This window comes from Nycticebus coucang, chromosome 3, assembly GCF_027406575.1.
Source record: "Nycticebus coucang isolate mNycCou1 chromosome 3, mNycCou1.pri, whole genome shotgun sequence".
Lineage (NCBI taxonomy): Eukaryota > Metazoa > Chordata > Mammalia > Primates > Lorisidae > Nycticebus > Nycticebus coucang.
Genome location: NC_069782.1, coordinates 150,427,121 through 150,450,236, shown reverse-complemented (window position 1 = coordinate 150,450,236; position 23,116 = coordinate 150,427,121). Strand labels below are relative to the sequence as shown.

The window sequence follows — 23,116 nt, the reverse complement described above, 5'->3', positions numbered from 1 at the left end:
AATGTCTTTTTGGGTACCTGTATTCATTTCCTGTGACCTCTGTGACAAATTAGCACAAACTTGGTCTTCAATTTAGGTTTTTTTCTTTGGTTCTTGGTGCTTTTCGTGTCATATCTAAAAAACTATTACCTAATGCAAGGCCCCAAACATTGGCCTTGCGTGTTGTATCATTGCCTCTTACATTTAGGCCTAACTCATTTTGCGTTAATTTTTGTATGTTAATTTTGGAATGAGAAAATGGTCCAACTTTATTTCTATGTGTGCAGATATCCAGTTTCCCAATACCATCTGCTGAAAAGACTAATCTTTCCCTATTGAATTCTCTTGACACACTTGTGGAAAATTAACTGACCTTAGGTGTATTGGTTTATTTCTGGACTTCCAGTTTTATTCCATGAATCTATATGTCTGTACTTCCACCAGTACACATAGTTTGGTTACTATAGCTTTGTATTAAGTTTTGAAAGCTAGAAGTGTGAGTCCTGCTATCTTTGTCCTTCTTTGTAAAGATTATTTTGGTTATTCTAGGTCTCCTGCATTTCCACATGAGTTTTAGAATTGGTTTCATGTCTGTCTCCTGGTGATACCCTGGAAGGCAGAGGCAAGGATCTGAGCTATCTTTGTGATCTGCTGTGCTTTGTAGAGTATCTGGCCTACTAGTACACATCAAAAGCTTGTTTAAGTGAATGAAATGTTGCAGGTATTTTTGTCTGGAGTTTGGAATGAACTTCCACGTAGAAGAATACTAAATATTTCTTTCAGTTACAGTGCACTGAGCTACAAGTAACAACTCCAGAACAACTAACTGGGGTTTAAACCGTAAGATATTTCTGGCTTACTTAACAAGGAGTCTGGATGTCCAGCACAGTCCAGCACAGTCCAGCCATGTCCATCCTTGCTCTCCACTGTCTCCAGCATTCTGCTGTTTCTCCCATCTTGTCACCTCACCAGTACTGGATGGCAGACACCATTATGCCAGTATCTCAAAGGTAGGCAGGAGGGACAGGGCTTTCTTTTTTGGAGGCTTTGTGTTCCCTTCCGATGGGAAACCCCCTCACATTACACTGACCCCCAACAGGGTCACACGCCTATGCCTAGCCCAATTACAGGGGAAGGAGGAGATTACCGCAGCCCCTGTAAAGCAATGGTGCTTCATCCCAGGAAGCAGGTAGAGTCTACGTTAAACAGGGGTGGGGAGAGGTATCAGCGGTTGGGCGCTAGTGACCAGTGCCTCCCTCCAGTTTAGTACACCTGGTGCACACAGGCTATTCGTGGAGTCTTGTGTAGTAACGCAACTTTTTTTTGAGACAGAGTCTCACTCTGGAGGGGTCACAGCTCACAGCAACCTCTAGCTCTTGGGCTTAGGCCATTCTCTTGTCTCAGCCTCCCCAGTAGCTGGGACTACAGGTGCCCACCACAATGCCCGACTATTTTTTTTTTTGTTGTTGTTGCAGTTTGGCCGGAGTGGGTTGGAACCTGCCACCCTGGGTGTATGGGGCTGGCACCTTATTCACTGAGCCACAGGCGCCGCCCAAGTAACCCAACTTTCCATATTGCTCCTTTGCAAAAATAAAATATTTTATCAGAACCAAAGAGAACTTTTAGGAAACAACCGTGAATACAATCCAAAATATATGGAATGAAACACATACTTCTATCTTTTGAAAACTATACTGAATATGATTTCATCTTTCTCAACCCTGTAGGAGGCATTCCTAGAATTTTTTTCTTTCTTTTTTAGACACAGTCTCACTTTGTCACCCTCGTTAGGGCACGGTGGCATCCGGGGCTGGGTTTGAACTCGCTACCCTCAGTATATGGGGCTGGTGCCCTACTCACTGAGCTACAGGCGCCGGCCCTTATAATCTTTTAGTCTGAGAATCATTTGTGAAACATGGACTGTCTTGTAAATACTTTTTATTTATTATTATTATTATTTTTTTTTTGTAGGTTTTGGCCGGGGCTGGGTATGAACCCGCCACCTCCAGCATATGGGTCCGTGCCCTACCCCTCTGAGCCACAGGCACCGCCCTGTAAATACTTTTTAATAGCAGGATGGTTGACGGTGAGTTTACTATGGGAGTCAAGGAACCCTATTAATTTTTGTTTGTTGCATTGCCATCTGCACATAAACCTCGCGTGATCCCTTCTCCCGGCCTGGCGCAGGAAAACTAAGGCCACAGATGGAGAGCAGCAGAGCTCTGGTCTCCACGACCTGAGCTCATCCCGCTCCACCGGCGGCAACCACGCTCAACAAACTGCATTGTGTGTCTGTGTCCTGGCCACGCTCTGCTCTGGGAGCCAAGGGGACCGGAAGAAGATGCAATCTAGTGGGTTGGGCCCCGGGGACCTGAACACCAAGAAGCTAATGACCGTACAGTAGTGAGAAGTAGGTGGGACCTCATTATACCGACTGCCAGGAAACCAAAGCCTTGGGTGCAGGCGCCCGGGCCCCGCGGCGCGGCTTCCCGACCCTGGAGGCTCGCCCGGCCCGCGCCGACCTCCCGCCACAGGCGTCGCTGTGCGCTCGCGCGCGGGCCGGAGACCGCGTTCGCGGGGAGCGGGCGCTCGCGCAGAGCAGGGGTTTCAGTTTCTGGCGCGAACTTCCGCCGTTCCGAAGTTGCAAGGCGAATTGGCGCGATGTCTGGGGACAGCAGCGGCCGCCGGCCCGAGGGCCGGGGTCGGGGCCGGGGCCGGGGCCGCGACCCGCACCGGGACCGCACCCGCTCCCGCTCTCGCTCGCGGTCCCCGCTGTCGCCTGGTTCCCGCCGCGGCTCCGCGCCGGAGCGCAGGGAGGCCCCAGAGCGCCCGAGCTTGGAAGATCTAGACCCGTCGGATTCCGGGGACGAGATGCTGGACCCGGCCAGCCTGGAGGCGGAGACCGACCACGGCCTGTGCCGCCAGATCCGCCATCAGTACCGGGCGCTCATCAACTCGGTCCAACGTAAGGCGGCGGCGCGGGCCGGGTTGCGATCCCCGCCTTGCGCCCCGCGCGGCGGGCAGGCCCTGCGCGGCGCCGCACGCGCGCTGGTGTCATCCCCTAGCGCAAGCCGCGCCTTAATTTGTTTACAAACTGCTCCAGCTTGGGTTTAGTCTCCTGAGCCGCGCGAGACTAGGGGCACGCAGGTCCCTGATTGGCAGGCTGGGAAAGCCCGAGGCCAGACGGGTTAGGTGACTTGCCCGACCGAGCCCAGCCCGCCAGCAGGGGAGAGGCAGGACGCGGAGCGTGAGTGCCTTCGGTGCACCCAGCGGTTCTCTGCGTGGGCTCGCAGCCCTGCAGTGTCAGCGCAACGCGACAACTGTCAGAGATACAGAGATGCACCTCCTCGGACCCCACCCTTACCCATGCAATCCAAAACTCGGGGGTGGGGGTAGCCCATCCTTCAGTGGCCCTCTAGGTGCTTCTTTGCTTGCAAAGTTTGAGAACCACTCCAGTATGGAGCGCTCCTCTGAGGCTGCAGAAGGAGCTGAGCCCTCGGGGTAAAGGTCAGAAGGGAGCCAAGGTTACCTTCAGAGTTCAAGCTGCTTCAAGGTTACAGTCACTTTTCTCTTTCCCTGCCATTTTTGTTAAAAATCTACAGATGTTGAAGTAATTACCCTGGGAGCAATGGGCAGGGTTTAACTTTACCACTGCAAGTGCTAACTTTGTTAACTACTTACTTATTAGGGACTGAGCAAATTTCCCAGTTTGTATTTTTTTTTTTTTTTAAATAGAAAACCGGGAGGACATACTGAATGCCAGCGACAAATTAACAGAGGTCCTTGAAGAGGCCAACACTTTGTTCAATGGAGGTAATTCATTAGTTTATAGACTTTACAATGCTTTGCAATACTAGCTTTATAGAGGATCCAGATTATTGACATCAAGCAGTTCCCACCTTGGTGTGTAACCAGTTTTGGAGCCTTCTTCATTACAGCGTTAGTGCTTTATCTTGTACTAAGGGCTCTACATGAAATTGTGGGGGTGGGTTTAACAAGCCCCACAGGTGATTCTGTTGCCTGTTGAAGTTTGAAAACTTTGCCTGTGTTATCTTTCCTCCTTCTCTTGTATTTACTGCTAGTATACATTTGTTGAATGGATGAATTAAAGAAGAACCTAGGGAGCCTCTGACATCCTATTTCTTTTCTTGTCCCCTTCCCAGTGTCCCCTCCCCTTCCTCAGCTCCTTTCTGTTGGTCCATCTACAACCCAGAGGAGGTGGCAAGGTCTACAAGTGGGCCTGTGTGTCTCCAGTGTGTGTGTGTGTGTGGGGGGGTTTGTGTGTGTGTGAGAGAGGGAGAGAAATAGAGAAATCTCAGAACACTGAAATCCAGACTATGTGGGCTTTAAAAACACAACCTTAGTTTGAATTAAAGGCAGTGGTAGTGGTAGCAGCAGTCTGTCCAATGACATGGGACAGACAGATGGGGGTATTCCCTGATGTGGGCACTGGGTCACAGAGCTCTAGGACCACTACCCAGACTACCATCTCTTCCAGGCCCCTTTCTGGCAGGTCTGTGGGAAGAGGAATGGAGAATCCAGACAAACCCAGTGGTTAAAGAGTGTCAACAGAATCAGTGATGCTCCAACACCACGACTCATTCTCATTGAGGATCAGAACACGTCTAGCCATTTCCTGCTCTGGCTAGTGGTTTAAGTGTTGCTCCTTTTACCACTTCACATGTGCTCTCTCATTTGTGTCTTTCACGCTCAGACTGCAGCCTCCTCACCATTGCCCATCTTGGGGTGGCACATTTGCTAAATCTCATCCTTTCACCTTCTTAAATCCCTCTCCCATGCTTGTAAGCTTTCTTCCCTCACCAGCCTGGATCCCCAGTCTCCTTGTTGTTACTCTTGACTGAGTTATTCTAATTAGTTTTTACTCCACCCATCATTTCCATGTTGCTGTCCACTGGGATCTGGTCGATGACGCAGAGGCAGCACCACAGATGAAATGAATGATTTTAAAAGGGATGGCTGGTGCTCGCTCAGGCACATCAGCAATCACCTGCCTTTATTCACTTTCTTATATATCCAAACTCATCAGATAAAAAGAATCCAAGCATAAAGAAGACAAAAGGTAAAGATTTCTTATCAGCGTTAATGCAGCAAAGTATGTACACACCTTTTTAAACTAAGAATATCCTGTTTGGAGATAAACAACAATGGAGATAGACCACAAAAGGCTGGGTTGTCTCTTCTGTTTGCTCACTTCCCTATATGACTAACTGAAAGTTATTGTGTAAATACAGGTAGGTGATTAAGTGCACCGGTCCATTGCCCCGGGCAGATGATCTGTCTCCAGCTATGACTTGGTGACTTGGTGGCTTGGTAAGGCCCTCCAGCACATTTTTTCCTTTAAGGCGTAACTGCCTGCACTTTTCAGCAAGGCCCCTTCTGCAAGCTGGGGGAGAATATCCCCCCAAACTCACATCTAGCCCAAGTACTGGAAATGTTCCTTCTCAGAGCCTCGTACCTCAAGGAGCACAAATGAGACTGATTCACCTTACAAGGGTGCAGGGGACTGTGCCCCTTCATTTCCCCCTTAGCTACTTTCAGTATTTTTCTAAAGCAAAATATTAAGGCAGAGTTACTCAGTGGGGCCCTAGGAGTTGTTCAGTGAACACATCTAAATGCTTGGCATTCGTGGACTTGGCGGTCTAAGTTTAAACTCTTTGGAGACCTTAAAGTCACCCATGACATGATATTTGCACTTTTCCTTACAGTATGCATTCTGATGGCCCAAGGACATCTGGAGGAGTCCAGCAATGTGACTAGCATTTACATCCTCTGGCTTTGTTCTCTTACTCATTGTCAACCTCCACTGTGACTCCCTGAAATGATGAAAGCTTTTCCTTTGAGAACAAAACTGATGGATAAGACAAAAACTGGAGTCAACAGTCCTTTGGCCAACTCTTTGCTGTTTTTGTGAAGATTGTTTAGGAAATTAGTGATTCAAATGAAACGGCCCTGAGAAGCGAGCTGGGCATGGGTCTCTCTGTTTGAATTTTCCTGTGTTCTTTCCTTTTGGCTTCCTTTATAATTCTCCTTTGCTGGTGTTCCCAAACCACTTTTTCACACTCCCCGTCACCCTCAGGGTCTGATTTAGCCAACATCCTTAGCCCTGCTGCTTCCCCCACACTTGACAGCTTTATCCTATAGACTTTGGACCATCTCTCCCAGCAACATCCTGCTTTGCCTGTCCTTTCCTTTCCTTTTTTATTTGAATATTTTGCTCTCTCCTAGCTCATTTACCACATCATCTATGAAACTGTTTTGAGCATCCTTCCTCAGGGGACACTACCCTGTTGGCCATAGCCTGTTCATTTGGGTTGCTTTGCTGGGTTGGCTGTGTAGCCAGGGGGAGGTGGAGTTCCTGGTGCCTGTTCAGCTCCTCAACAACTTCCACAGTGTTCTTGGCAAACCACCAGGCCGTGCACAGGGCCTTACATGCAGCAGACATGTGATTGGACTTACATGAATAATTTGAGTCAGAGGGAAGACATGATAGAGTTTGTTAAACTATCAAGAGTAACCAGGTAATAGCTGGGCGTTGCGGCGGGCGCCTGTAGTCCCAGCTACTCGGGAGGCTGAGGCAAGAGAATCGCTTAAGCCCAGGAGTTGGAGGTTGCTGTGAGCCGTGTGACGCCACGGTACTCTACCGAGGGCCATAAAGTGAGACTCTGTCTCTACAAAAAAAAAAGAGTAACCAGGTAACAGGAGTGGGAAACCAGAGAGAAAGTTGGCTTTTAGGAAGACTGGTTAGCTTTGATTAGAGATTTTGGTGAGTTGGGCAGGGGAACCAATTTTAGAAGGAGATGGATCAGCTTTCATCCTATTGATTTGTTTTAGCCCAATGAGAAATCCTAGTTAAGTAGTTGGAAATTTAGGGAAAATATCTGTGGATAATGTGTATTTTGTAATGTGTATGTTTTCCTTCTTTTTTGAATAGTGTCCCGAGCACGAGAAGCAGTCCTGGATGCCCACTTTCTTGTTTTGGCTTCGGATTTGGGCAAAGAGAAAGCAAAGCAGCTGCGCTCTGATCTGAACTCCTTTGATATGTTGAGATATGTTGAAACTCTAGTAAGTTCAAAGCTACAGAATCTGAATAAAAAATGTTTTATCTGTTGTACATTATATAACTCTCCGCTTTGCTTATGTCCATATATAAATATTTTCACTTCATTTTCCCTTTTTTCTTTTTTCTTCTGGTCTCAAGATGCCACCAGAGAGATCTTACCAAATTAAACAGATGAAAGTAGAGCTATGTGGCAGGATTTAGGGTAGGAGCTTCAAGTAGTTGAAAATCTCTGTTTAAAGACTGGGTGGCCGGCGGTGCCTGTGGCTCAGTGAGTAGGGCGCCAGCCCCATATACCAAGGGTGGTGGGTTCCAACCCGGCCCCCACCCAAACTGCAACAACAAAAAAATAGCCAGGCATTGTAGCAGACACCTGTAGTCCCAGCTACTGGGGAGGTTGAGGCAAGAGAATCGCCTAAGCCCAAGAGCTGGAGATTGCTGTGAGCTGTGATGCCATGGCATTCTACCAGGGGCGACAGAATGAGACTCTGTCTCTAAAAATAAAAAAAGTAAAGACTCTGGTGCTATGGTTATTTACCAATGGCCCTTCTTCCTCGGTCAGTTCTAAATCATTCTCAGGGACCAGGGACTTTTGTCCTGGGCTGGAGAAAAGGAGGCAGAGCTCAGCTGGAGTTAGCCTGGTGAGGGGCAGGTTTTCCTCTGTCTTTGAGACTATTTCAGAACCACATGAATATGATTGGGGTTTTGCTTTTTTAAGTTTTATTTTATTCACCTTTCTTTGCCACTTAATGAGTTTGAATAGTTATTACTTGAAATTTTTAAAGTTTTCCTTGATGAATATACCAAAAAAATCACATGGAGACTACCTTGTATCTTGCCTTTTTTTTTTTTAATTCTACTCTGAGCCAACCTCTGTGCTAGTACCACCAGATGCACCTTGGTGCAAATGTTACATTTCTGACTGGATGATGTTTATGTTAAATGGTTATTAAAATGATTTTCACCATGAGATTTGATCAGATAAAGCAGTCATTTTCTAAAGGCATGAGGCAGAAGATTATTTGCCATTTGTTTTTTTTTCTGAGACAGAGTCTCACTTTGTCGCCCTCAGTAGAGTGCTGTGGCATCACAGCTCACAGCAACCTCAGACACTTGGGCTTAAGCGATTCTCTTGCCTCACCCTCCCAGTAGCTGGGACTACAGGTGCCCGCCACAACACCCGGCTATTTTTGGTTGCAGTTGTCATTGTTGTTTTAGCTGGCCCAGGCCGGATTCAAACCCCCCAGCCTTGGTGTATGTGGCTGGTGCCATAACTACTATGCCGAGCCTGCAATTTGTTATTTTTAAAACCTTAAAAGTTTCTTTTTTTTTTTTGTAGAGACAGAGTCTCACTTTCTGGCCCTCGGTAGAGTGCCATGGCCTCACACAGCTCACAGCAACCTCCAACTCCTGGGCTTAAGCGATTCTCTTGCCTCAGCCTCCCGAGTAGCTGGGACTACAGGCGCCCGCCACAACGCCCGGCTATTTTTTGGTTGCAGTTTGGCCGGGGCCAGGTTTGAACCCGTCACCCTCGGCATATGGGGCCGGCGCCCTTAAAAGTTTCTTAATTCTTAAACTTTTTTATTGTGAAGTATAATGCACTTAGGGAAATGTATACTAAATGCACAGCTCAATAAAGTGACCATTTATTGGGTTTTTAAAAAATTACTTTTATCAAGTTTAACTCTGTAGTTTTACATACGAAAATAAATTCTAGAAGTCTTAAAGCATTAAATATAAAACTTGAAATTAATAGTCGTCTACCCTCTGGGTGGGGGACATATTCCCATGTATAACATTGAATGTGGACAATATAAAGGAAAGACTGATCGATTTGAACAGAACAAAATTGAAACACTCTCCTGTAAAGGTGTAAGGGTGGGAGTGAGTGGCCAGGGAAGGAGGAGAGGTAACTTCGCAGGTCTTATAGCCTTTCTTTGCTTCAAAGGTTGATTGCCTTTAGTAGGCTGAAGCTCCTGGAGGGCTTTGTGATTACTGTGTGTGTAGGATTGTGTGTAGGATACAGCCATTGTAATTTGATAACTTCTAGGCATTTTACAGTATAATGTAGCAACAGTAAACCTTCACAGAAGTAAATTGGATTCATTACATTTTCTGTGAGATGGTTTGAGATGAGAGAAATATTCAGCATCTACTGACTCTTCTCCAGGAAGGCAATTTTAAGATGAGCGATTCTCTCACTAAAGCTAGGCCACTGCTCTCTGGATATACTTAGATATAAGTTGAATATAGATTTCTAGGAGGTTGGCTAAAAATTAAAATCTGAAAGGCAGCTGAACTTCCCTGTGCTAGTGGGGAGCTTTTGATTTGGGATGTAACTTTACATTTTTTATGCTAGTAAATGCACAGTTTTGCTCATTAATCAATTACTTGTGATATAGTAATTCCCAGGGGGCTTAGTTCTTCTGCCATACCTAAACCCTCAGACTACCAGTGGCACTGTGGACATTTGGGCTGGGTTCTGTGCATTGGAGGATGTTGAGCAGCCTCCATAGCCTCTCCCTGGTAAATGCCAGTAGCATCAGTTGTGACAACCAGTGGCTTGAGGACCACTGGTCTAAAGCCTTGTACTTTCTCACCCAAAGGTTCTAAGTACATTGACTATTTTCTGCCAAAAAAGAAGGTACCTTTGAAAATAGGAATTTATCTATAAAGTTATCTTCAACAATAAGAAGTCTAGCCAAACCACATGTTAAGACACTGAAAACAGGCTTTGCCTCTGGCCTCTTTAAGGTTTAGTGATGCAGGTTATTGGATGTGGTGAATGATTGCTTGTGGCTTAACTGGGGTTTTTTGTTTTCCTTCATTTTTGTAGCTGACCCATATGGGTGTAAATCCGCTAGAAGCTGAAGAACTCATCCGTGATGAAGATAGTTCTGATTTTGAATTCATAGTCTATGACTCCTGGAAAATATCAGGCAAAACAGCAGAAAACACCTTTAATAAAACCCATACATTCCACTTTCTGTAAGATTATTTTAAAAATCTGACAGACCAGCCATTTATAAACTTTAAATTGTCTTTTCTTGTAGGAACAAAGATTTTTTGGTATTGTAGAGGTGACGGTCATGATGTCATTATTTGGAGACTTTCTAAACTTTGATTTGAAAGTCCATAAACTCTTGATGTGGTTGGAACCTTAAAGGATCCCTCGTCCTGCGTTAGCAAGGAAGGCCACACGCAGGCCAGAACCCTCTTACCTAGGCTGTCTTCTGGCTCAGGTGCTTCTGTCTCCTGAGGCTTTGGGACTGTAGTGTACGTGTAGCTTTATCATCTTTGAAATCTTACCATGTAGGAGGATGATACCTCCTGCAGAGGGTGTCTTAAGATTCCACCAGTATGTCCAGTGACATTCATTATAATATCCTGTTGGATGATCACTGTTCTATATTCGAAGATTACTTGAGTTGTCACATAAGCTGCCCGATTTATTTTTTGGATATAACTCTGATTTTAAGGAAAAGTTTTTCCTTATACTCTGTCTTATAGAGACACCAAGATCAGCTGTCACTGGTTCTTCCTTGGGACAGCCTTGAAGTGCATTGGTGTGTTGCTTAATAGGTTCTTTCCCTAGGGAACCGTCCAAGTTGTTTCAGTCCTTTCTTTGTTAAGTGGCACAGCTTTCATTTGTTTTTTTTTAGTTCGCCTTTTTAGATGTCTTGGGATTGGTAGTGCCTCAGACAGCTTTGGAGATGCACTGTAGCAGGTCTGTTGTGGAGTCTGGCACCTGTATTTAACAAGATTTCAGGTAACTCAGGTGCTCAGAGTCATTGTATATATTGTAGGATAAAGACCAAACTGCTTTATTATAGGATAAAGTCCAAATTCTTGTTTTTGCTATTGAGGGCTAAGCCCTGTCATCAATCCTAGGATCTAAAGATAAAGCCTAAGTTTTATCTCATCCTCTAGCCCCCCTAAAGTACTTACAGCTGTGTCCCTGCACTTGTGGTTCCCTTGGTCTGCAGTGTCCTTTCCTTCATCTTTTCTACGTGGTGAGGTTTATTATCTCACAAGTCCCAACTTGGAAGCCAGAGTGACCTCTCCACACAGAAGTGTTATTAGGTAGAATCAGATTTCCCAGCCAGATTACCCCCAACTCTGGGTAGATAACGCTGCCCCAGTGCTGTCTTCGTGCTTGAGCAATCCTACATTACAGCACTATGGGATCTATCATATTATGTTGACATGAGTCGATGTGCATAATGTGTCTGTCCAGCTCCACAGAGATGTCCAACCTGGGCCCATGGGCCACACGCAGATGAAGACTGTTTTGTTTATCTGTGGTTTTAGATAACAAAAAGTATGTGAGTGCTTCTTTTTTTATTTTGGTCATCAGCTTTTCTTAGCGTTTGTGTATTTAATGTGTGGCCCAAGACAACTCTTCTTCTTCCAATGTGTAGCAGAGAAGAAAAAAGCTTGTACCCCTCTGATCTAGACTTCACACTTCATCTCCTTGAGTGTAGTGACCACATGGGTCTATGTATTCTTGGGTCCTTGATTTCTACATGATATATATCTATCTATTGCTGGAGCATTTGGACTTTTGAGGGGGAAGAAGGAGAGTCCAAAAGGAAAAGGAATCCATGGCCCTGGCTTCACTTGTTATCCTAAGACCGGTGTGTTCTTTAGTCCTGGGCAGTGAGACTCCACTCTAGCACCCCCAGATCCAAGGTTTTTGAGCACACTGAAGTTGTTCTGTTCTCCTTCTCCACGTGTTCATCCTCTTCATCTCAGAAGTTAGCTTTGCAATAGGTTAGCTGGAAAGACATCATAGGTACATTCACTGGCTTACTGGACTGAGCAATATGAAGGTGTTTCAGGAGGTATCTGAGGTTGATGAATGCTCTGGGAAATGTTTTTGTATTTCTTTTGGAAATACAAAGGGAACAAGGGATATCAGAGACCTTACCAAGAGCCTTGGTTTGCTGTCAGCTCATATATATCACTGATGCCTGGTCTGAATCTTGACTATACCATGCAAATTGCTTTTACTTAGCAAAATTAGTTTGTTTTAAAAACAAACAAAAAAAGACATGAAAGCGTATTTTTCATCAGGTTGGGTTCAATACACGGAGAGTTTCCTGCGCCAAAGCCACGAATTGATCGTCCAAGAAAAGTTCGTATGATAGAAGAGCAGAGGGCAATGCCTGCCCAGGTTTGTTTGTTTGGTTGTTTTAATGTTGCTTTTAAAAATACCTCAACTTAAAATAGTCATTACTATAATGTATATGTAATTTGGCCATCTTTTCTAAGCTTTAGGGTCTGGAACCAGGTTCTCTCACTTAAATAATCTTTTTTAAGCCTTTACCAGGGGTCCTCAAACTGCGGCCCACGGGCCACATGAGGCGGTGTGATTGTATTTGTTCCCGTTTTGTTTTTTTACTTCAAAATAAGATATGTGCAGTGTGCATAGGAATTTGTTCATAGTTTGTTTTTTAAACTTTAGTCCGGCCCTCCAACGGTCTGAGGGACAGTGAACTGGCCCCCTGTTTAAAAAGTTTGAGGACGCCTGAATGTATTAGATTGGCCCATAGTCTTTAAGTAATTTTTGTAGTTTTGATCAGTTCTCTTAAACCAAGATTTCTCAACCTCGGCACTATCACGGTTTAGGGCTGGACGATTCGTCATTGTGGGGTGCTGTCCTGTGACTGCAGGATGTTCAGCAGTACCCCTGGTCTCCACCCACTCGATGTCAGTAGTACTTCTCCCCAGCTGTGACGCCAAAAATATCTCCAGAGACTGGCAGGTGTCCTCTGTAGGGCAAAATCACTCCCAGTGGAGAATGGCTATTTTAAACTGCCCCTTTTGTATTTTGCTCTTTTCTATTCAGCCTGGAATTAGTTGATTTGGTAATGTTATTTTCTATTGAGAAATTAATATAAAAATCTTACTAAAGCTAGAAAATTTTAAATACAAATTATAAGATGGGGATACTAACTGCTAGTGATCCTCATTAAAAGACATTCATAGGACTTTGGGTGTGTAAGGGGGAAGAAAATGTTAACAGGCAAGAGAGTGGGTCAGTCAGCTTGATAATCATGGTTTTTTTTTGTTTGTTTTCAGTTAAGAAGAATGGAAGAGTCTCATCAGGAAGCAACAGAGAAAGAAGTAGAAAGAATCTTGGGATTGTTGCAGACATATTTTCGAGAAGATCGTAAGTATGACACCAAAATTTAAAGTGGAACAATTGGTACTTATCAGTTTCACCAAGGTTATTTTTATTTAAAAAGGCATTTTCAAGGGCTGGGTGCGGTGACTCACGCCTGTAATCCTAGCACTGTGGGAGGCCAAGGCAGGTGGATTGCCTGAGCTTACAGGTTGGAGGCCAGGCTGAACCAAGAGCAAGACCCCATCTCTAAAAAATAGCTGGGTGTTGTGGCAGGTGCCTTGTAGTCCCGGCTACTTGGGAGGCTCAGACAAGAGAATTGCTTGAGCCCAAAAGTTCGAGGTTGCTGTGAGCTATGACAGTACAGCACTCTACCAAGGGCGACAAAGTGAGACTCTGTCTCAAGAATAAATAAATAAAAGGTGTTTTTAGTTGTATGTCATCTTAGAAACATTTTGATCTCTTCTTAGCATATGTATTTCATGAGGCCTATCCCGACTGAGTCCCATGTGAGAATGCTGGTGAAGTAACTTCTCATTTTTATCCTTAAAATATGGTGGATTTTTTTCTGTTACAAAATAAAACATGCCATACAAGTGAGAAAAGTCACGTACCTACTCTATGGGCTCTCATTTCCAGAGGTAGCCGCTTGTAAAATGTGATGTATATGTTTTAAGATTATTTTCTGTTTATGTCAGTCATGTAAATAACATGCACCTTCATAGTTGTTTTTTTGGTCTTTTGCTTTTTTTCGAAGCTAATCATAATACACACATTTTCCTGCAATGTGACTTTTCAGTGTGGACATCTTCCCATTACATATATATACCCTTATTTCTTTCACTGGTTCCATGGCTGTACTACAGACATTTAACAAATCTCCTATTTAATAGATGAATGAGTTCTTTTATTTATTTATTTTATTTATTTTTTTTTTTTGTGGAGACAGAGTCTCACTTTATGGCCCTCGGTAGAGTGCCGTGGCCTCACACAGCTCACAGCAACCTCCAACTCCTGGGCTTAAGCGATTCTCCTGCCTCAGCCTCCCGAGCAGCTGGGACTACAGGCACCCGCCACAACGCCCAGCTATTTTTTGCTTGCAGTTTGGCCAGGGCCGGGTTTGAACCCGCCACCCTCGGTATATGGGGCCAGCGCCTTACTGACTGAGCCACAGGCGCCGCCCGATGAATGAGTTCTTTATAGCATTTTAGTCTTGTATAAATTTGCTGACGTGAAAATCTTTTTATTCAACACCTCCAGTGCCTTTAAAAACCTTAACATGTAGCTTTGTGCACTTGTGCTGTATTTCTATAGGACAGCTTTTTAGAGGAGGCTTATTTTTACTAGATATACCAAATTGGCATCTGAAAGGGCTGGGCTGATGTGCACTGCCAGGTCAGGACGAGTGCGCACTGCTTTCATCTCCAGCTAAGGCTGGAGAGTATTGGTCTTATTGGGAAGCAAAAATCATTTTTCCTGTTTGAAGAATGTTTTTCCTCTTTTGTCCATAGCTGATACTCCAATGTCCTTCTTTGACTTTGTGGTTGATCCGCATTCTTTTCCCCGTACAGTAGAAAACATCTTTCATGTTTCCTTCATTATACGGGTAAGATTTAAGATTTTTTTCTCTAATTACCTTTGTATATAAAGGGATACATAATAAAAGCTATAGATGGGAGCTGGCAAAGGTATCTGTTCCAACCAGTATGTATTTTAGATCCATTTTAGCAAAGCGTTAATTTGCATATTAACACACTCACTGCCACACTAGAAAACATCTTTTTTCTTGGGCCACAGTGCTTCTTAGGTCAAGAGACACGGAAGTTATATATGCTTCACAAGGCCACAGGCTCAAAACTAGCGTGAGGCAAGTGTAGCTCACACAGCAGTTCATGTGCCAAGTAGAAGAAACTAGCTAAACATTTGTGTGCTTGATGTTTTAGAAATTATTTAGAGAAAGAATTGGTAAAATTTGAAAAGGGAACTGTAGGTTAAAATATGGGTATAAATGTTAAATTTCTTAAATATGACATTGTCATCTTTTATAAGAGAATATCCTTGTTCTCAAGAAATACACACTGAAGGACTGGGAAAAAGGCAGGTTACCTGTCATTCTCATGTTATTCATAAACAATAGTAAGAATAGAAAGTAAATGTAAAACATTAATAATTGATAACTATGGGGAAAGGGTATGTGGGAGGTCTCTAGAGTAGCTCTTGTAGCTCTTTAAATTTGAAATTAATTTGAAATAGGTTTTAAAAAGAACCCTACTCAGAATTGTACTACATGTGTAGAAATTTGCTTTAGACTCTCTTTAGTCTTCCGTCACATTGTATTCCTACACATGCAAGATGAATTTGATTTTAACCTTTAAGCTTGTTTGGACAAAGTATTTTTCTCAGACATGATAACAAAGGCCTATTTTGCCAGTGGTCAATGATAGAACTACATATAACAAAATGTGGAGTGTCCCAAAATAGTATAAATCAGGTAAAGAGACAAGATACAGTTTAACTTAACAGAGTCTCGGGATGAAGGCTGTGTCTGGGTGGAAGCTGATTAGAAACCCTAGAGAACCCGTGTAAAAAACAATGTCCGGTTATCAGTTATGTACCCGTAATCACTCAACAGTTTTTAAAAAAGATGTTAGAGGAGTCTTGTCTATATCATCTCGTTATTGTGGTATGTTTTGATCATCCGAGATAGAGAATTTTCTAATGAAGTAGTTTTTTTTTATATATAGTGCTTATAAGTCTGAGTCTAAATTTTAGTCTTCTCCTAAAATCATGTTTTTATGTTAGGATGGTTTTGCAAGAATAAGACTTGATCAAGACCGACTGCCAATAATAGGTGAGTAATTCTATGTTTGGAAAAATTCGTTTCAGAGAAAATATGTTATTAGAGTTCATGAAATGAACCTTACTAAATGTAAATGAGTTTTCATTATAGGAAACAAACTTTTACAGTGTTGTTGTCTGGCTCAACTAACTGAAAATACTGAAAACATGGTCAGTGTTTAAAACTTCGAGTCATCTCTGTCACTGATTAAATGTCTAGAGCTATAAAGATTAACAGAGAATGATACAATTTCTCTCAGATTTTAATTGAGAAGGTTTGTGATCGCAGTCATTTTTGTAGTTTCCTTCTGTCTAACCACGTTCTCCTGGATGCCACCTCCTTTTCTCCATGGGGTTCTCAGAAACTTTCATTCTTACCTGAAAAATTTTACATTCTCCATGACTCAGGTCTCTAAGGTTTTCTGTAGAGAATGAAATACTTTCATGGCACGTGCTTGCTGCTTTCAACGTTCTCAGTTTCACATTGGCTCAGTTCTGGTTATCCTAGATAGGCAGAGGTTTTTGAATCTTTGGAATGTATTACTCTACAACTTGTTCTTTTAAGTGGAATCAAATTGCTTGATTTGGATACTTGCTCCTGTAATAATACTACAGCAACTCAGTAATGCATAAACTCCTAATAAGTACGTACTAGTATAAGCATCCTCTCAATATTGCTATTTTTCAGTTTCTGTTCAGATTACCTCTTCTGATTTACTAACCTTTAGGAAACTTTGTCTTTCAAACAGAGCCTGTTAATATTAATGAAGAAAATGAGGGAATTGACCAAAACACGCAAGTTAGGAATCAAGGAATTATAGCTCTGAGTTACCGTGACTGGGAGGTAAAGCTCTGCACAATTCTGACTCTGACTGCATTTGCTGTTAAGCCCAGTGCCCAAATGTTCTTTGTTCTCTGCCAGGAAATTGTGAAGACCTTTGAGATTTCAGAGCCTGTGATTACTTCAAGTCAGAGCCAGTAGCGGCTTGTCCTTGATGCCAGCTGAAGGTAATGTCTTCTACAGGACAGCTGTCTAGTTATATTAAAGTTTACTTAGCAATCCAAACATTTCTACTTTTCCCCCAAATATCCAGTGATACTTGGATTTTTGCCTCCCTCTAGTGCCCCATTCTTAGAACTGTGTGTCACTAGTGAGAAAAGCGTAGGGGTTGTGAATTCCCTTTTCTGGATTGATTACTTTGGTGTTCTTAAGATTTGTGGCTGAAAGAAGCAGAGCAGAACTTTGTTCTTGTTTGTTTTTTTTCTCTCTTAAAAAACTGATAAATTCGATTAGATGAAATCCTGAATCTTCCCATAAGTGTTGTTCGCTGCCCATTAGACTTGCTTGTTTTATAGGAACAAAGCAGAGACGGGGGATTAAGACAGAACTGCCTTAGAATGATGTTAGGAAATGGGGGCATTTCTGAAATGTGAACTATGCTATGAAATTAATCCTAGTGATCATATGGCATTGTGTACCGCTAGCAGCTGTGGATGGGAAACAAAGACCTAGGTTCTGTGGGCTCTGCCCCCTTAAAACCTTGGGCAAGTTATTTAATTGCACTCAGTTTCATTTTCCTTATCAATAAATCTATATAAAATGGGGAGATTTTTGAACTAGACAATTACTAAGGTTTTTTTTTTCTAGCTCAAATTTCCTATGATGTTGAGAATTAAGAATTAAAGTGAGCTTTTTAGTACTTCATGTAAACTCTTAACATGTGGTTTAATTAATTGAAATTCTTTTGTTCCAAGATAATTTATGTCTGTAAAAATATTTTGAGGGAACGATATATCATGTGGATTAACCTGAGCTGTACTTACTTACTGAAGAGGAGCTAGTTGTTAGATTTCACTTATGTAAGTCATATGAACTTTTGATTCATCATTTATAAACCATTAACTAGCTGGTTTTTCCCTTTTTTAGGTCTCAGGTGGATAGTGAAATGCAAGAAGGAAAGCAGCATGGATTGTATATATTGTATGATTCAACGTTTTTAAAGACAGATTGTTTTTAGTAAAATGTAGCTTTTGATAGTTAATGAATTTGTCACGGTTGTCTTTGATTAAAGGAAATGCACTGCCATATTCACAAATGATTGTGGTTACTCTTTATTTTCTTATCATGAAAATTTCTCCTTTTCCCAATCCTAGCCCACTGAAAGTCTGTCTTAGGTAGTTATAATGCCCTGTGGATCATGACTCCTTTTATATCATTTTAGCTGTAAGGTTAGCTAGTCAAGGCAACAAATAGGTTGTGCCCTGTGAAAATGTTTTCATAGGTTAAAACATATTATATATCAGCAATTTCCTGGGATTCAGTCTATGATTTACACACAAGGAACTATCAACTACTCTGCCGAGCCAGGCTGGCCTAGTTTCCCCTCAACAGCATCCCTGGATCTATCTCGCCAGCCTGCGCCTCTGAGCTTCTCATCTCTGATGGGCTTTCAAGTCTGCCCTTGATGTTTTCCAGGTCCTGTTGGTTCCTTCCCATTCCCCACCTTTCTGCTTATTCCTTCTCTCTTCTGTGGAAGGCTCTGGGTTCTAGCTCTTCCTGCCTCTTTGTTTCAGTCCTCCCTGGCACCTGTATCTGGAGTTTTCCCTTCAACCATGCTCAACTCTAAAAAAATTCCTGTAACACTCCTCACTGTATCCTATCTCCTCTTTACATAACAATCATTTGCTATCTACCCTTTTCTCAATCGTCAAACCATGGCAGTATGACACCTTTCTCACCCTGTACTGAGTGAATCTGTTTTACCCTGAATTTACTGAATCCTTTCCAGATTGTTAACTTCGATGGATAAAAGCTATACATTTGACATGAAAATGTCTGCTTTGACACTGCACAGCCTTGATGTCTGTTGCTTCTCCTGGTTCCCCTTCCACTGTCGGATTCTCATGATGTATTGCTATTTTTATGTCCTGAATAGTCTCAAGACTTGACACCTAAATGTCTTGAAAAAGCTACAGATATATGTGTAACCACTGGTTTATTGGACATATGTTTAAAGACATATAAAACAGCCCCCCCAAATCTCCCTGTAATCCCGACTCTGGCACTTTTACCACTTTAGTTCCTCGAACAGAAATCTAGGATTCTCCCACCACCCCAGCGTGTACCTCAACCAGGTACGAATTCCCACTGGTCTCTTGATTTCTTCCGTCTTGCCCAGGTTAACTGCACAGACTCTTACCTGTTGTTTTCTGCCTCCTGTCTGTCCTTCAGATCTTTTCCTCTTTAAAATCACATGTCAGTCTCTCAGGAATCCCCCACTGCCTTCGAAACTGAAAAAAAACTTGATCCTTCAGTGGTGTTCTAAGTTTTACGTGACCACGTCCTTGTCTCTACTCCCAGGCTCACTTACTCCAAACTCTCCAGGCGTCCTCAAACTTTTTAAACAGGGAGCCAGTTCACTGTCCCTCAGACCTTTGGAGGGCCAGACTATAGTTTAAAAAAAAAACAAAACTGAACAAATTCCTATGCACACTGCACATACCTTATTTTGAAGTAAAAAAAAAAAAAAAACGGGAACAAATATAATCACACCACCTCATATGGCCCGCGGGCCGCAGTTTGAGGACCCCTGCTCTAGACTCTAGTATTTCTTTATTAAACAGCGTTAGTGAGGTGTAATTCATGTACCATACAATTTACCCACGTAACATCTCCAACACGGTGTTTTTAAATCTATTCACAGGTTGAGGAACCATCATCACAATCATTCTAGAGCATTTTTGTTGCCCTCAGCCCTGTCACTCCCCTTTCCTCACCAACCCTTCTCACCCCTCAGCCACCACTAACCTACCTTCTGTCTGTAAATTTGCCTGTTTTGGTCATTGCACATAAATGGAATCATACCACATGTGGCCTTAACACCGTAAGTTTCCAAGTGTGCAAAGTTTGCTCCTTTCCCTTTCATTTGCCTACTTTCTACTTATTTAAAACTCTCCTCACATAAGAAACTTGACATTGGTTACCTTTTGCAAAATAAGGTGGAAAAGGTGTTACTTTTCATTTGGTACCTTTCTGTAACACTTGGGTTTTCTAACCTTGTACTCTACTATTTTTTTTTTAAATCATCAACAGGTTATATAGATAGGGAGATGATGAGCCACTTTTTCTTCTTTAAATTGAGAAAAAATTAACACATTATCTTTAAAAAAAAACAAAAAACTCATGGTACATTCCCAGAGCCTTTCTTTTCCTCCAGAATTTGTGCTCACCGTGTTGTTTATCACATGTGCTTCCCAGTGGAGGTCAAATGCCAGAGTTGGGCCTAATTTCTGTACTGATGGTGGCCAGTACATGGCAGGTGTCAAAGTTGAATTACAGCTAGGCCTTAGGTCTGCCTAAGGAGTCACCGTCTACATGTAGTCCAAGCTCCCCATAAATTCCTATGCTCTAGTCTATATTTGCAATAAAACATTTTTTTTTTTTGCAGTTTTTGGCCGGGGCCAGGTTTGAACCCGTCACCTCCAGTATATGGGGCTGGTGCCCTACTCCTTGAGCCACAGGTGCTGCCCTGCAATGAAACTTCATACTACATAATTGGATGTGTGCTCTTTCATTTCTTCTACTATTTTCTCCCCAAATAGATCATAACCCCCTCGATGTACAAAGGAGCTACATCCTGGAGTCATGGCTCTTTGGCAGGGTGACAGTTTAGCTCAGGGATCTGATACCCATTGAAGTTTAGGTGGATTGGAGAGTACAAGGCAACATGTTGTCTGCAGACAGTCACAGGCTTGCATTCTCTTCGTCTGTATTTAACCCTGCAGAGACGGAGTCAGATCTCTTTAGTCAATAGCAACTTGAGCTATGAAATTGTAGGTTCCATGGTTTATAGAAAAAGATTTATTTAGGCTTGGCACCTGTGGCTCAAGCAGCTAAGGTGCCAGCCACGTACACCTGAGCTGGCGGGTTTGAATCCAGCCCAGGCCCGCCAAACAACAATGACGGCTGCAACCAAAAAATAGGCGGGCGTTGTGGCGGGCGCCTGTAGTCCCAGCTACTTAGGAGGTGGAGACAGGAGACTCGCTTGAGCCCAGGAGTTTGAGGTTGTTGTGAGCTCTGATGCCACAGCACTCTATCCAGGGCAACAGCTTGAGGCTCTGTCTCAAAAAAAAAAAAAAAGAAAAAAAGAAAAAGATTTATTTAGTTTTTTTGAGCAATGTTAAACAACGAAAAGTATAAGGAAGGAAAGAGGTGTGATAGACTTTTCAGAGTCTTCAAGGGGTAGATTTAAAAATGGCTACCAATTTTTCTGTTTGTGACAGAGTCTCACTCAGTCGCCCTGGGTAGAGTACTGTGGCATTGTAGCTCACAGTAATCTCAAACTCTTTGGGCTTAAGCTATCCTCTTGCCTCAGCCTCTGGGGTAAGTGGACTACCAGCGCCCGCCACAATACCCTGTAGAGATGGGGTCTTGCTCTTGCAAAGCTAGGATTATAGGTGTGAGCCACCATGCCCCACCTGGCTACTAAATTTTTTTTTTTTTTTGCAGTTTTTGGCTGGGGCTAGGTTTGAACCCGCCACCTCCAGCATATGGGGCCGGCACCCTACCCCTTTGAGCCACAGGCGCCACCTGCTACTAAATTTTTTGAGTCTTCTTTCTCCTCTCCTTGAATTTAGCCTGGTCTTGGTGACTTATGTGACCAACAGAACATGGCAGAAGTGATGTCTGGGACTTCCGAGGCTAAATCATAAGAAGCTTTTTGGAATATACATTCTTGGAGCCCTGAGTCACCACATAATAAACTCAACTGCCACAAGACCCTGAAACTATGGAAAGGGGACAGCAAAAGAAGGACCAGCTAAGCTCAGCCTTCTAGCCTTCCCCACCCTGGCATGTAGGGGAAGCCATTTGGACCCTCCAGACCAGCCCAGTCTTCCCCTGAATATCCCCAAGCAGACGTGGGGGTGCCTCATGAGGCAGAACTGCTCAGCTGAGCTCTGCTTCATTTCCTCATACAGAACTGTGAGATCTAATAAAATGCTGGCGGTTTTACGTCACCAAGTTTTGGAGCAGTTATACAGCCAGGCAAAACACTTAGAGATACTATAATTGTGACTTAGGTTTTTTTTTTTTTTTTTTTTTTGGCCAGTTTGATGTACTTAGAAACAAGGAGGTATATAATTTTACTACACTCATGATTAGAAAAGTATGCTAGTCTAAAAAAGAAATAAAACAATCAAGAAAATAATCTAAACTTTATTTTGTTCTAGCTGACTTCTCAAAAATGGTGGTATTCTCAAGACATGTGACTTACGTGACTTACGTTGGAGCAGTTTCCTGATTTCATCCTCTTCTTTTGATTTTTCCGTCAGAATAGCCACTTGTCTAGGTGCTGTTTGGTAAGGTTGGAACATTGGATCAGCTGTTACCCATTCAAACTCTTTCACCACCTCTCTGTCCACTCAAGACTTTAGGAAGGGCAGAACCTGGCTGGAGAGTCTCTGAGCTTCTCTCTGATCATTCCTGTGCTCTGAGAGTTCTCACCTTCCAATCATTCCATCTTGATGGCCCTTCATCTGTTCCTTTGCCCATGACTCTGTGCTTTTTGGTTTCAGTTTTGTGTGTTTCTGGATGTTTTCATCCTTCTCTAGTGTTAACATTTTGGGGAAAAGTATTTTGCTTGAGGTTTTCCGAGGCAGTGGCTGGTACTTGTGGTCTCTGAGGCCTCTGGCTTGCTCTGCGCGGTGGATGTGTCTCTGTGTGACTCAGTTCCCTCTCGGACACTAGATAGTCCCACGTTTCAGCATCTTCTGTTTTGGCACTTTGTGGCCTCTTCCCCACTGTTTTGATTACCCATTTTGGAACCATTTTGTATGTCCATGGTTCCTCCATCATTTCTTGGAATCGGTAGTAGTATTCCTCTGCTTTAGCAAAACGGAAGTCAAAAGACAGGGCCGTAAGTTTATGAATTGTTTCGTTCTCCTGTTGAAACTTGTGTGCTATCAGTTTCCTCACTTCTGAAGAATGGACACCGCCTAAACTCGTATGGAAGGGAAGTATTAGAACGTTTTATGTTGAATGTCCTTTCTCCTAAGTGTGGGAATAGCCTTCCCTGGCATTCCTCTGCTGTGTC

General features: G+C 43.1%; 1 protein-coding gene across 1 annotated transcript; it reads left to right on the top strand.

The window, feature by feature from the left end:
• The first annotated feature begins 2,135 nt into the window (after nt 1-2,135).
• On the top strand, nt 2,136-18,118 carry NSMCE4A (NSE4 homolog A, SMC5-SMC6 complex component). The gene is made up of 11 exons (XM_053583996.1): nt 2,136-2,944; nt 3,715-3,792; nt 6,932-7,062; nt 9,894-10,045; nt 12,134-12,233; nt 13,142-13,232; nt 14,696-14,790; nt 15,987-16,035; nt 16,772-16,866; nt 16,945-17,030; nt 17,950-18,118. Exons 1-10 carry the CDS (start codon nt 2,641-2,643, stop codon nt 17,002-17,004), a joined length of 1,155 nt encoding a protein of 384 aa, XP_053439971.1. The 5' UTR covers nt 2,136-2,640; the 3' UTR covers nt 17,005-17,030; nt 17,950-18,118.
• The last annotated feature ends 4,998 nt before the right edge of the window (nt 18,119-23,116 follow it).

Coding starts and splice junctions, on each gene's coding strand:
- NSMCE4A (XM_053583996.1), top strand. CDS start 2,641: ATGTCTGGGGACAGCAGCGGCCGCCGGCCCGAGGGCCGGGGTCGGGGC. Junction 2,945..3,714: donor GCTCATCAACTCGGTCCAAC/GTAAGGCGGCGG, acceptor TTTTTTAAATAG/AAAACCGGGAGGACATACTG. Junction 12,234..13,141: donor AGAGGGCAATGCCTGCCCAG/GTTTGTTTGTTT, acceptor GTTTGTTTTCAG/TTAAGAAGAATGGAAGAGTC.